General features: G+C 37.2%; 1 protein-coding gene across 2 annotated transcripts in view; it reads left to right on the forward strand.

Moving 5' to 3' along the window:
- Positions 1-15,033, forward strand: part of EFCAB5 (EF-hand calcium binding domain 5) — a 163,097-nt gene that overhangs the window by 88,258 nt on the left and 59,806 nt on the right. For both annotated transcript variants that reach the window (XM_045070255.1, XM_045070256.1), the window contains one exon: positions 14,079-14,178. In XM_045070255.1, the coding sequence (XP_044926190.1) occupies positions 14,079-14,178 (100 nt within the window). The remainder of the gene's footprint in view (positions 1-14,078; positions 14,179-15,033) is intronic.

A 15,033-nucleotide genomic window follows, 5' to 3' on the forward strand; every position in this document is an offset into this window, starting at 1 on the left:
AAAGAACCAGCTCCTGGTTTCATTGAGCTATTCTATTTTTTTTTCAGTTTTGATATCATCTATTTCTGCTCTTGTCTGTATTATTTTCCTTCTTCTGCTGGATTTAAGCTTCACTTGTTGTTCTTTTACTAGCTTCTTTAAATGTAAGGTTAGGTTATTTGGGATTTTACTTACCTCCCGAGGTAGGTCTGATACAGCCACTCTGAAAAACAGTATGGATTTTCCTCAAAAAAATAAAAATAGAACTGCCCTACCATCCAGCAATTGTACTACTAGGTATTTATCCAAAGAATACAAAAATACTAATTCAAAGTGATACATGCACCCTGATGTTTATAGCACCATTATCAACAATAGCCAAATTATGGAAAGAGCCCAGATGTATCAATTGATGAATGGATACAGAATATGTGAGATATATATCTATATCGATGTCTATAGATATCGATATTGATATAGATATAGATATGAGAGAGAGAGATTGATTTACTATTAGGTATCACTCAGACATAAAAAAGAAGAATGAAATCTTGCCACTTGCAGTGATGTGGATGGAGCTAAAGAGTATAATGCTGAGCAAAATAAGTCAGTCAGAGAAAGACAAATACCATATGATTTCACTCATATGTGGAATTTAAGAAATTTAAAGAAATTTAAGAAACAAAACAAATGAACATGGGGTGAAAAGAGACAAGCCAAGAAACAGACTCTTTTTAAAAATTTTTAATTTATTTGTTTGGAGATTTTTAATGACTGTTTCAATCTCCTTACTGGTTATGGGTCTGTTCAGGCTTTCTATTTCTTCCTGGTTCAGTTGTGGTAGTTTATATGTTTCTAGGAATGCATCCAGTTCTTCCAGATTGTCAAATTTATTGCCGTAGAGTTGCTCATAGTATGTTCTTATAATAGTTTGTATTTCTTTGGTGTTAGTTGTGATCTCTCCTCTTTCATTCATGATTTTATTTATTTGGGTCCTTTCTCTTTTCTTTTTGATAAGTCGGGCCAGGGGTTTATCAATTTTATTAATTCTTTCAAAGAACCAGCTCCTACTTTCGTTGATTTGTTCTATTGTTTTTTTGGTTTCTATTTCATTGATTTCTGCTCTGATCTTTATGATTTCTCTTCTCCTGCTAGGCTTAGGGTTTCTTTCTTGTTCTTTCTCCAGCTCCTTTAGGTGTAGGGTTAGATTGTGTACCTGAGACCTTTCTTGTTTCTTGAGAAAGGCTTGTACCGCTATATATTTTCCTCTCAGGACTGCCTTTGTTGTGTCCCACAGATTTTGAACTGTTGTATTTTCATTATCATTTGTTTCCATGATTTTTTTCAATTCTTCTTTAATTTCCCGGTTGACCCATTCATTCTTTAGAAGGATGCTGTTTAGTCTCCATGTATTTTGGTTCTTTTCAAACTTCCTTTTGTGGTTGAGTTCTAGCTTTAGAGCATTGTGGTCTGAAAATATGCAGGGAATGATCCCAATCTTTTGATACCGGTTGAGTCCTAATTTAGGACCGAGGATGTGATCTATTCTGGAGAATGTTCCATGTGCACTAGAGAAGAATGTGTATTCTGTTGCTTTGGGATGAAATGTTCTGACTATATCTGTGATGTCCATCTGGTCCAGTGTGTCGTTTAAGGCCTTTATTTTCTTGCTGATCTTTTGCTTTGATGATCTGTCCATTTCAGTGAGGGGCCAGACGGCTTCCCGGGGGAATTCTACCAAACATTTAAAGAAGAACTAATTCCTATTCTCCTAAAACTGTTCCAAAAAATAGAAATGGAAGGAAAACTTCCAAACTCATTTTATGAGGCCAGCATCACCTTGATCCCAAAACCAGACAAGGATCCCACCAAAAAAGAGAGCTATAGACCAATATCCTTGATGAAAACAGATGCGAAAATACTCAACAAAATACTAGCCAATAGGATTCAACAGTACATTAAAAAGATTATTCACCACGACCAAGTGGGATTTATTCCAGGGCTGCAAGGTTGGTTCAACATCCGCAAATCAGTCAATGTGATACAACACATCAATAAAAGTAAGAACAAGAACCATATGATACTCTCAATAGATGCTGAAAAAGCATTTGACAAAGTACAGCATCCCTTCCTGATCAAAACTCTTCAAAGTGTAGGGATAGAGGGCACATACCTCAATATCATCAAAGCCATCTATGAAAAACCCACCGCAAATATCATTCTCAATGGAGAAAAACTGAAAGCTTTTCCACTAAGGTCAGGAACACGGCAGGGATGTCCATTATCACCACTGCTATTCAACATAGTACTAGAGGTCCTAGCCTCAGCAATCAGACAACAAAAGGAAATTAAAGGCATCCAAATCGGCAAAGAAGAAGTCAAATTATCACTCTTCGCAGATGATATGATACTATATGTGGAAAACCCAAAAGACTCCACTCCAAAACTGCTAGAACTTATACAGGAATTCAGTAAAGTGTCAGGATATAAAATCAATGCACAGAAATCAGTTGCATTTCTCTACACCAACAGCAAGACAGAAGAAAGGGAAATTAAGGAGTCAATCCCATTTACAATTGCACCCAAAACCATAAGATACCTAGGAATAAACCTAACCAAAGAGACACAGAATCTATACTCAGAAAACTATAAAGTACTCATGAAAGAAATTGAGGAAGACACAAAGAAATGGAAAAATGTTCCATGCTCCTGGATTGGAAGAATAAATATTGTGAAAATGTCTATGCTACCTAAAGCAATCTACACATTTAATGCAATTCCTATCAAAGTACCATCCATCTTTTTCAAAGAAATGGAACAAATAATTCTAAAATTTATATGGAACCAGAAAAGACCTCAAATAGCTAAAAGGATATTGAAAAAGAAAGCCAACGTTGGTGGCATCACAATCCTGGACTTCAAGCTCTATTACAAAGCTGTCATCATCAAGACAGCATGGTACTGGCACAAAAACAGGCACATAGATTGATGGAACAGAATAGAGAGCCCAGAAATAGACTCTCAACTCTATGGTCAACTAATCTTCGACAAAGCAGGAAAGAATGTCCAATGGAAAAAAGACAGCCTCTTCAATAAATGGTGCTGGGAAAATTGGACAGCCACATGCAGAAAAATGAAATTGGACCATTTCCTTACACCACACATGAAAATAGACTCAAAATGGATGAAGGACCTGAAGGTGAGAAAGGAATCCATCAAAATCCTTGAGGAGAACACAGGCAGCAACCTCTTCAACCTCAGCCGCAGCAACATCTTCCTAGGAACAACGCAAAAGGCAAGGGAAGCAAGGGCAAAAATAAACTATTGGGATTTCATCAAGCTCAAAAGCTTTTGCACAGCAAAGGAAACAGTTAACAAAATCAAAAGACAACTGACAGAATGGGAGAAGATATTTGCAAACGACATATCAGATAAAGGACTAGTGTCCAGAATCTATAAAGAACTTATCAAACTCAACACCCAAAGAACAAATAATCCAATCAAGAAATGGGCAGAGGACATGAACAGACATTTCTGCAAAGAAGACATCCAGATGGCCAACAGACACATGAAAAAGTGCTCCATATCACTCGGCATCAGGGAAATACAAATCAAAACCACAATGCGATATCACCTCACACCAGTCAGAATGGCTAAAATCAACAAGTCAGGAAATGACAGATGCTGGCGAGGATGCGGAGAAAGGGGAACCCTCCTACACTGTTGGTGGGAATGCAAGCTGGTGCAACCTCTCTGGAAAACAGCATGGAGGTTCCTCAAAATGTTGAAAATAGAACTGCCCTATGACCCAGCAATTGCACTATTGGGTATTTACCCTAAAGATACAAACGTAGTGATCCAAAGGGGCACGTGTACTCGAATGTTTATAGCAGCAATGTCCACAATAGCCAAACTATGGAAAGAACCTAGATGTCCATCAACAGATGAATGGATCAAGAAGATGTGGTATATATACACAATGGAATACTATGCAGCCATCAAAAGAAATGAAATCTTGCCATTTGCGACAACATGGATGGAACTAGAGCGTATCATGCTTAGCGAAATAAGTCAGGCGGAGAAAGACAACTATCATATGATCTCCCTGATATGAGGAAGTGGTGTTGCAACATGGGGGCTTAAGTGGGTACGAGAAGAATAAATGAAAGAAGATGGGATTGGGAGGGAGACAAACCATAAGTGACTCTTAATCTCACAAAACAAACTGAGGGTTGCTGGGGGGAGGGGGTTTGGGAGAAGGGGGTGGGATTATGGACATTGGGGAGGGTATGTGCTTTGGTGAGTGCTGTGAAGTGTGTAAACCTGGTGATTCACAGACCTGTACCCCTGGGGATAAAAATATATGTTTATAAAAAATAAAAAATTATATTTAAAAAAAAATAAATAAATAATAGGGGAAAAAATTTTAATTTAAATTTTAGTTAACATACAGTGCAATATTGGTTTCTGGAGTAGAACTCAGTGATTGTACAACACCCAGGCACCCCCAGACTCTTAATTTTAGAAAACAAACTGATGTTACCAGAGGGAAGGTAGGTAGAGGGATGGGTTAAATAGGTAATGGGGATTTAGGAGGATACTTGTTGTAATAAGCAGCGGATGTTGTATATAGGTGTTGAGTTACTTAATTCTATGCCTGAAAATAATATTACACTGTATGTTAACTAACTGGAATTGAATTAAATCTTTTTTTTTTTTTTTTTAAAGAAGAAGTACAGGAGCACCTGGTGACTCAGTCAGTTAAATGTCTCTTGATTTCAGTTCAGGTCATGATCTCAAGGTTGTGAGACTGAGGCCCACGTTGAGCTCTGCACCAAGTGTAGAGCCTGCTTGAGATTCTCAATCTCTCTCTCTCTCCCTCCTCCCCCTCCCACTCCAAAAAGAAAAAGAAGACATACAGAAATTTGGGATTCAAAGTAGAGTCGGGAGTTTCTCTTGGAAGTGCTCATTTATGGGGCCCTATGCAATGAAGGGAACATCCATTATGATGGCCTTATAAGAAATGAAACACTTTCTTAGGACACTTTCTTATAACTGCCTTAAATATAGACAAATGGCACCACGTAAGACTACAACTCAGAAAAACACAATTTTTTTTTTTGAGAGAGAGAGAATGCAGCCGAGGGAGAGAATCTTAAGCAGGCTCCCTACTCAGTGTGGAGCTTGGTCTCATGACCTGAAATCATGACCTAAGCCAAAATCAAGAATCGGCTGCTCTGAAAAAAACAATTCTTAAAGGAGCCGACATATTGCAGTCTAGGTTCTCAGATCCTTGCCAACTTGGTTTAAGTAAGGAATATATTTTATAAAATCTGAAATGTCTGTGCATCCTTCAGGCTATCCTCCTTGAATATTGCTCCAACAACATGGATAGATCTAGAGGGTTTAATGCTCAGTGAATTAAGCCAGTCAGAGAAAGATAAGTACCATATGGTCTCACTCATATGTGGGATTTAAGAAACAAAACAAATGAACAAAGAAAGAAAGAAAGAGAGAGAGAAATCAAAAAACAGATTCGTACCTATAGAGAACAAACTAATGGTTACCAGAGAGGAAGGGGATGGGGGGGGTGGGAGGATATAAGTAGAAGAGATTAAGAATCACTTATGATGAGCACTGAGTAATGTACAGAATTGTTGGATTATTCTATTGTACACCTGAAACTAATAGAACACTATACATTAACCATACTGAAATTTAAAAAAAAAAAAAAGGTAAGGCTGACAATGACAAGTATTGGCAAAGATGTGGAACAAGTAGAATCCTCACGTGCTGCTGATAGGAATGGAATAACCCCTTTGGAAAACATTTTGGCAATTTCTTAATAAGTTAAACATATACTAACCATATGACCCAGCAACCAGCAACTCCTAGGTATTTACCAAGAAGAAATGAAATAAAATTTGAAAAATTGGAAATATATGTATATTCAAATCCTTATATGCAAATGCTCTTAGTAGTCTAATTCACAACAACTCTGAACTAGAAACAACCCAAGTGCCCATCAACTTAGGGATAAACACACTGTAGTATAGCCATACAATGGAATATTACTCAGCAATAAAAAGTAATGAGCTGTTAGGTAAGCCTGGTTGTTGATATTAAGAAGGGTACGCATCTTTAAAAAAAAAAAAAGAAGAAGAAGGGTACGTATTGCATGGAGCACTGGTGTGGTGCAAAAACAGTGAATCTTGGAACACTGAAAAAATAAAATTAAATTAAAAAATAAAAATAAAAAAAAGAAATGAGCTACCAATACACACAATAACATTGATGATTTTCAAAAATATTATAACAAATGAAAGAAGGAAGACATAAAAGAATACATGCTACCTTATTTCATTTATATGAAAATACAGAAAAAGGAAAACTAGTCTATAGGAATAGAAAGCAGAATGATAGTTTTCTGGGGCCATGAGTAGTGGGGACTGATTACAAAGCAGCACAAGAAAACTTATTGGTTTAATGAAAAAATCCATATCTTCATTGTGGTAGTAGTTACATGGGTGTATACATTTTCACAACCATTGAACTCTACACTTAAAATTGGCTAATTTTATTGGATGTAAGTTATACTTCATTCAGGTCAATTAAAAAAAACAAGAATATTTATGGCTTTATTTGTAATAGTCAAAAACTAAAAACAAGGGACGCCTGGGTGACTCAGTTGGTTAAGCAGCTGCCTTCGGCTCAGGTCATGATCCCAGCATCCTGGGACTGAGTCCCACATCGGGCTCCTTGCTCGGCAGGGAGCCTGCTTCTCCCTCTGCCTATCATTCTGTCTGCCTGGGCTTACTCTCTCTTTCTCTCTGACAAATAAATAAAATCTTTAAAAAAAAATAAAAACAATACAAATATATATCAACAATAGTAAGATTAAATAAATGTTTATATAGTAATGCAATGGAATATTATGTAACCATGAAAAATAAATTACAAAGGAAACATGAATAACATTCATGGATATATTGAACAAAAGAAGATACAAAAGGACATGTACTGTATAATGCCATCTATGTGAAATTTTAAAAATGCAAACTATAGTGAAAATATCAGAATAATAATTACCTTTGGAGGAATTATGGACTAAGAGAAACCATGAAGGAGTCTTCAGGCAATGATAAAAACGTTCTATCTCTTTACCTGAGTGGTACTTATACGGAGTATAGATAGGTAAACACTCATTGAGCTAAACACTTGGGATTTGCATACCATATTATATTTTTTAAAAGTATGCTCCACGGGTGCCTGGGTGGCTCAGTCAGTTAAGCAGCTGCCTTGGGCTCAGGTCATGATCCCAGGGTCCTAAATTTGAGCCCCACATCAGGCTCCCTGCTCTGTGGGGAGCCTGTTCTCTCTTGGCCTCTGCCTCCTGCTCTACCAGCTTGTATTCTTTTTCTCTTTGTCAAATAAATAAATAAAATCTAAAAAAATTTTAAAAAATAAATAATGTTCCATGCCCAGGGTGGAGCCCAGCACAGAGCCTGAGATCAAAGGTCTGAGCTGAGATCAAGTGTCAGATGCTTAACCAACTTAGCCATCCAAATACCCCCACCTACATATCTATTATTCCTCAGTGAAAAAGTTTTTAAAAATTATCTCTGTGGTTGTTTAGGATGGAGTGCCTTTTTAAAAATTTATTTTTTATTTTTATTTATTTTCAGCATAACAGTTTTTGTACCACACCCAGTGCTCCATGCAATCTGTGCCCTCTCTAATACCCACCACCTGGTTCCCCCAACCTCCCTCCCCCCAACCACTTCAAACCCATCAGATTGTTTTTCAGAGTCCATAGTCTCTCATGGTTCACCTCCCCTTCCAATTTCCCCCAACACCCTTCTCCTAACTCCCCATGTCCTCCATGTTCTGCTCCACAAATAAGTGAAACCATAATGATAATTGACTCTCTCTGCTTGACTTATTTCACTCAGCATAATCTCTTCCAGTCCCATCCATGTTGCTACAAAAGTTGGGTATCCATCCTTTCTGATGGAGGCATAATACTCCATAGTGTATATGGACCACATCTTCCTTATCCATTCGTCCGTTGAAGGGCATCTTGGTTCTTTCCATAGTTTGGCAACCGTGGCCATTGCTGCTATAAACATCGGGGTACAGATGGCCCTTCTTTTCACTACATCTGTATCTTTGGGGTAAATACCCAGGAGTGCAATTGCAGGGTCATAGGTAAGTTCTATTTTTAATTTCTTGAGGAATCTCCACACTGTTCTCCAAAGAGGCTGCACCAACATGCATTCCCACCAATAGTGGAAGAGGGTTCCCCTTTCTCCACATCCCCTCCAACACATGTTGTTTCCTGTCTTGCTAATTTTGGCCATTCTAACTGGTGTAAGGTGATATCTCAATGTGGTTTTATTTTTTTAAGATATTTATTTATTTATTTGACAGACAGAAATCACAAGTAGGCAGAGAGGCAGGCAGAGAGAGAGGAGGAAGCAGGCTCCCCGCTGAGCAGAGAGCCCGACGCAGGGGGCTCGATCCCAGGACCCTGGGATCATGACCTGAGCCGAAGGCAGAGGCTTAACCCAATGAGCCACCCAGGTGCCCCTCAATGTGGTTTTAATTTGAATCTGCCTGATGGCTAGTGATGATGAACATTTTTTCATGTGCCTGATAGCCATTTGTATGTCTTCATTGGAGAAGTGTCTGTTCATATCTTCTGCCCATTTTTTGATATGATTATCTGTTTTGTGTGTGTTGAGTTTGAGGAGTTCTTTATAGATCCTGGATATCAACCTTTTGTCTATACTGCCATTTGCAAATATCTTCTCCCATTCTGTGGGTTGCCTCTTTGTTTCCTTGACTGTTTCCTTTGCTGTGCAGAAGCTTTTGATTTTGATGAAGTCCCAGAAGTTGCCTTTTGAAGGAAGGGCTTTAAGGGAACAAGTGGCTGCTGCATTTAACCATAATTACAGTAAGTGTTGACTATAAGGGCTCTCAGTGAATGGACTTCATTTCACTGCATTGGAGAGGTTGTAGAAAGTGAAAAACAACCTGAAGGCTTTAAATTCTCAACTCAAGTTGCAGTCAGAAAACAAGAAAGATTTCATGATGACTTTGAAGGAATCTATTTCTTGTAGATTCAGGATAGATATGGATGAAAAATAAGCCTACAAATTTAATGTGACAGGATTAAAATGTAAGTTGAATTCATACAGTTGCCAAGTCTGTTATGTGAAAGTTAACATGCCTCTTGAAAAACAGAGGTCCTGAGACTTAGAATGTTTACATTTGGATGGAAGCTAAGACCTGAGCTACAAATCTCTCTAAGCCTCCCTTGGCAGCAGAAGCAATCCCTCTCCTATTTGAGAATATTAGATTTTATTCACTTAGAGTCTCTGTAATAACTTCACTTAAGGCAATTAGCTTACAGGGGTATGTCTATTTTCCTTAAGGCCCACCTGTACAACATTCATTGCCTTTAGACCCAAAATTGGAGTCATATCTCAGCATGTCCCATCAGGACAAGTCAAATCTGGACTGAGAAGTTACTGTTGGTACTCCAAGAGAATAGCAAGGTTTTTGCTCATTTATAACGACAAAAACCTGCAGGATATGTGTGGGGATTGATTACAAAACTTTTCGACTAAGAAGGATGGATATAAGTTTGGATTGGCTCAAACTTGTCAATACTTATATACTTAGAAGATTTACTTAGCTGTAATATTTTTAGTATCTGAGAATGGTTTTAACAGTTCCCTTGGTAGGTAAACTGAAACTTTGACCCAAAATAAGGCCTATATTCAATGAGACTGAGATGCCAGAATCTTCTTGGCATGCTATAGAGGAAGAAATCCAAAGGCTTATAAGGTTGCTGAAGTTGATTTCTCTTATGTAACCTACCTATTATGCACCTTTACCATATCCTCCCAAAAGGTCCAGATGGCACTTTCTTGAGAAATATGTCAATGAAGGGAATATTAGCATCTTTAGTAACTGTTCTCTGTAGGCTAAAGATGATGGTAGTAGATACTGCCATTAAAATTATGGGATTCTTATGGGATTCCAGAGTGATAGAAGACATGGTATATGGTATATAATTGCCAGAAATGAGGTCTACTGGTCAAAATCAGTGCTCATCAATACCATAGATAAATAGTATTTTGGTTTGCTGCCCAAGGTCGAAGCCCATATTATAATGGGCTCATTTTGTCTAGGACTCACACCTCAGTTATTTACCTACTTACTGAATATATAGTTAGAATTACCACAATGAATAGCAAGAATTAAAGTGACTATCTGAAAATTTTGACCCACATGGATTTTCTGTGGTGATCATTATTTCCATTGAGGTTAAATAGATAGGATATCTACTAAATTGTTGCTAGAGTTTTTTATAGAAAAGCTCTAACTATGGGGCCAGAAACAGTTGAGACACCTCAATGGAGAATCTTAGCTTCTTATCTAGTTTCCAGACTTAAGCCAATTTATACACCTAGAATTCTTTGATGTAGAGTAAGAGGCTGGCTCTCTTGAAGAAGAATCCTACAAGACTGCCTCAAGCAAATACAGTAGATCTTACTCCCAAGTGTTCCTCAAAAGACCTGTAGCCATTTACTAGAGTGAAATATATTGGAAGGAAGGATATACTAGAGTGAAATATATTGGAAGGAAGGAGATATCCCAGACTTTCTGAGATTACCAGACACTGACTCCTAACTGACACTAACTCAAGTTAATACTAATCCCTACAATCTCAAAATGCCCCAGTGGACTACTGGTTAAAAGTAGAGTTTATAGATATCAAGTGATAAATAGTATTTTGGTCCCCCAATTAATCTGTGACCTTAGCTATGTTCATTTCTGGTTCCTGAATGTATAATTGGAATAGACATAGTCAGCAACTAACAGCATCCTTACAAATTGGGGGCTGAAATCTATCACAGTAGGAAGGACCAAATAGAAACTCCTGAACCTTCTCTGTCTGCCAGAATGGAAAATACAACTACTACATACATAAATACATACATACATACATACATACATACATACAAGCATACATGAATACATAGATAAATAAAACAAAAACAGAACAATTCCACAGAAATTAGATATAAAAATACATGGGTGATGTGAAGGATTCAGAAAAAGTACCTGATCACATTCTTATATGATTCTGCTCTTTTGCCTATGCAGAAGGTAAACTGTTTGTAGGTTAAACATTTAAAAAATTGTTTTAACATTTAAAAAAATGTTTGTAGGTTACTATGACTCCATTTGCAGTTGTTACTCACCATGTGGAATCTTTATTGAACCACATTGACACAGCCCCCTCATTCACAACTACTGGGTTGTCAAATACTATTTTCTCCAGAGCACTTTACAAGGACAGACAGAAGTCTGACTTCACCTGTCAGCACTATACTTTTATGCCTCACCATAGCACTAAAGCAGCCCTCTTTCTTTCTATTATAATCTATTATGCAGACATCCCACAGAACATCAGATCTACTACCTCGATGATTTCCATCATGGTGATTGGACCTGCTGAGCATGAAGAAGCTTTAGATGCCTTGGTATAACCCATATGTGTCTGAGGGAAAAAGATAAAAGCCATGTAGTATCAGGGCTTACCATCTTTGTAACAGTTTTAGCAGTCTAGTAGTCTGAAGCATAACAGAATATCTCAAAATACGAGGCAAATGTGCCACATATCACCAAGAAGCACAATGCTTATTGGACCTTATTGGACCTATTTTAAGAACAACTTTACTCTCATGTGCTGCTCTTACACATTAGTTGAGCTGTCAGTTGCAAGAGTTAAGTCCCACAGCAAGAAAAGTCTTTGTAGACTTTGTAGGCTGCAAAAACTCTTCTTTGCCTTGTACCTTATTACCTAGACGATCTGACGGTATTTGAAGAGTATGGGGCAAATTAAAATGTTATGGCAATTTGCAGTAGAAGAATTACAGGGTAGATTCCTTGACTTTTAGAACAAAATCATGCCCTCTACTAATGTTGACTATTCTCCTTTGAGAAACAGCTCCCGTGTGCGATTATACTATGACAAAAACCATTTGCTTATTATCTGTATACTTTTCTGAATGTATGTTGTATTTTTTCAAAAGATTTCCTTTTTAAAACCTCTATGGAAATGAAGGTCCAAATATAGCAAAAACAATTATAAGAAGAACAAGTTGAGAAGGATTTCCCTCATTTTTTTAAAAGGTTTATTTAAAGAGAGAAAATAAGCAGAGGAAGAGGGAGAAAATCCACTGAACATGGAGCCAGTCATGGGATTTAATCCCATGACCCTGAGATCATGACCTGAGCTGAAATCAAGACTTAGATGCTTAACCAACTGAGCCCCGATTTCCCTCTTTTTTTCTTTTTTTTTTTTTTTAGAAATAAAGTTATATTAACAATATTTGGCCTGGCCTCAGATTTATGAGTATGTGAGGATTTAGTGCATAGCACAGGTAGCAAATAATTCAGTGATAAGAGACTAATCAGTAAATGCTAAGTTGGGACAATTGGGAAAAAATTAAAATTAGGTTAGAGCCTCAATAATGTGCAAAAATATGTCCTAATCTAATCAAAGACCTGAATGTGGAAAACAAAATTATAAAAGCTTTAGAACACATATAGAGTATAGAGGATGACTTTTGACCTTGGTATAGGTAATATTTCTTAGAGAATACCTCTAGTAAGCATAAACCATTCAAGAACTAATTGATATATTTGGCTACCTCAAAATTAAAAACATTGATCTAGTTAAACTCACCAAAAGTTAAATGAAAAAAGAAGAGATTAAACTGGGAAAGAGTATTTGCTATATAGATAACAGAATGATCATTATCAAAAATTTACAAATTGGAGCACCTGGATGGCTCAGTTGGTTACGCGACTGCCTTTGGCTCAGGTCATGTTCCTGGAGTCCTGTGATTGAGTCCCGCATCAGACTCCCTGCTCAGCTGGGACCTTGCTTCTCCCTCTGCCTGCTGCTCCCTCTGCTTGTGCTCCCTTTCTCTCTCTATCTCTGACAAATAAATGATATCCATTTTGCCGGCTAACTGAACATGATAAAAATGAACACTTTTAATTACTTACCCACAGAAATGTTCATACATGTATGCAAGGAATGTGTATAAGTATATTCACTGCAGCATTATTTTAGTATCTGAACACTGGAAATAATCTAAACGCCCATCAATAAAGGGACTTTAAAAAAGTTTACAGTGTTTTTTATGGACATTGGGGAGGGTAAGTGCTATGGTGAGTGCTGGGAAGTGTGTAAACCTGGCAATTCACAGACCTGTACCCCTGGGACTAATAATACATTATATGTTTATAAAAAATTCAAAAAAATTACAGTGTTTTGAGGGTACCTGGGTGGCTCAGTTGGTGAAGAAGATAACTCTTGATTTCCACTCAGGTCATGATCTCAGGGTCCTAGGACAATGCTGCATCTGGGCAGGGAGTCTGTTTGAGGATTCTCTCCCTCTCCCTCTGCTCCTCCCTCTCAAATAAATAAATAGATCTAAAAAAATTTTTTTAATTACAGAACAAGCAGCAAAAAAGGAATAAAATATATCTCTTCACATATACGAGTTGATCTCAATGTTGAGTAAACAAAAGGAACTTTAAGAAGTACATATGTACTATGATATCAATTATATGTTTTTAAAGTACATACCCAAAATAGTAACAATCATAATTTCTGGGTGTTGGGAACACAAGTGTTAGTTTTATAATTTTCTCTATTTTTCTGTTAAAATGTTTCTCAGAAATGATACAAAAAAGAACGAGTTGGGAGTGGTTAAGTGCTGTCCTCAGGTCTAATTGGATAAGAATTGAGCATTATACATTGGCTTTAGCAATCAAGTCAGTAACTATTGTTAAGCATCTATTAAGTGCAGGGCATTTACACATGTCACAGGATGGGGAAATAGAGAATAAGCCTAAAGTTAAGATATAGCTTTCCTGATTTTTGACTCCGCAGCTTTATTTACATAATGATGGTACCTGAGGCGATGATAAAAGCTTCACTAAACCATATTCATTTACATAAAAATCTCAAATCTCCTGTATGAACTAACTGCTAACTTTCTGCCTAGGTAGGGTTTTTGGATCGGCAGAGGACATTGGTCTTGCTGGAAACATTCTATGACCAAAGTTCAAAAACGCTTAGAAGTTTGCTGCGAAACCCAAGACAATGTAAGTGCCATTCAGAAGGAGATGCTCAAGCTTGAATGACATATTATACTCACCTGATAAAAGTCATTGTATTCCCATGGAATTCCTTCACAGGACATCTCCCTTAGATCATGATAGCTAATCTAAGTGTTCATTCCCCACAAGATTCACTCTTCATCACAACTAGATGTCTTTTTCACTATAGTCCAATACTAAAAGTGGTCAAGTTAGAACTCAATTTTAAGTTCATTCAAATGAAGAGGTGCTCTAGTGGCAATCTGAATGTTTTAGAAATTAAGTTTGTAATGCTAATTCCAGTTTTAGTGTGCAACTCAGAATTCTAAAATTTCTGAGAAAAATGTTTCCTTCTCCCAAGCATTTTTACTTGTCTGGCTTTACTGAAATTACACAGTAAAGAATCTTTTTTTACATTACTACCAAAACAAGTAGGATTATGGGTTTTGTTTTTATTTTTATTTATTTTTTCTTTTGAGAGGAAGGAAGGGGGAGGGGCTGAGGGAGAGGGGGAGAGAGATAAGCAGGCTCCATATCCAGCACAGAGCCCAATGTGGCACTTGATCTCAAAACTCTGAGATCATGACCTGAGCCAAAATCAAGAGCCAGATGTTTAAACAACTGAGCCAAGCAGGTGCCCATTTTTATGTTTTGAAGAGAAAGTCTTTGAATGGATGGGTTTTCCCAAAAATGTCAATATTTTAGTTCTCTGTGAAAATTGTTGGATACTTAAAAATCTGGGGGTGATATAGAGTAGTCCTGGACACCAGAATTGCTTTGTTTTTGTTGTTGCTTTATTGTTTGAGTGGATTCTGGTGAATGCCATCCTATCTTTCCCTAGAATTCTGAAACAGGTGTTCA

This window comes from Mustela putorius, unplaced genomic scaffold (assembly GCF_011764305.1).
Source record: "Mustela putorius furo isolate JIRA1106 unplaced genomic scaffold, ASM1176430v1.1 tig00003962_pilon_pilon_pilon, whole genome shotgun sequence".
In the NCBI taxonomy this organism is placed as follows: Eukaryota; Metazoa; Chordata; class Mammalia; order Carnivora; family Mustelidae; genus Mustela; species Mustela putorius.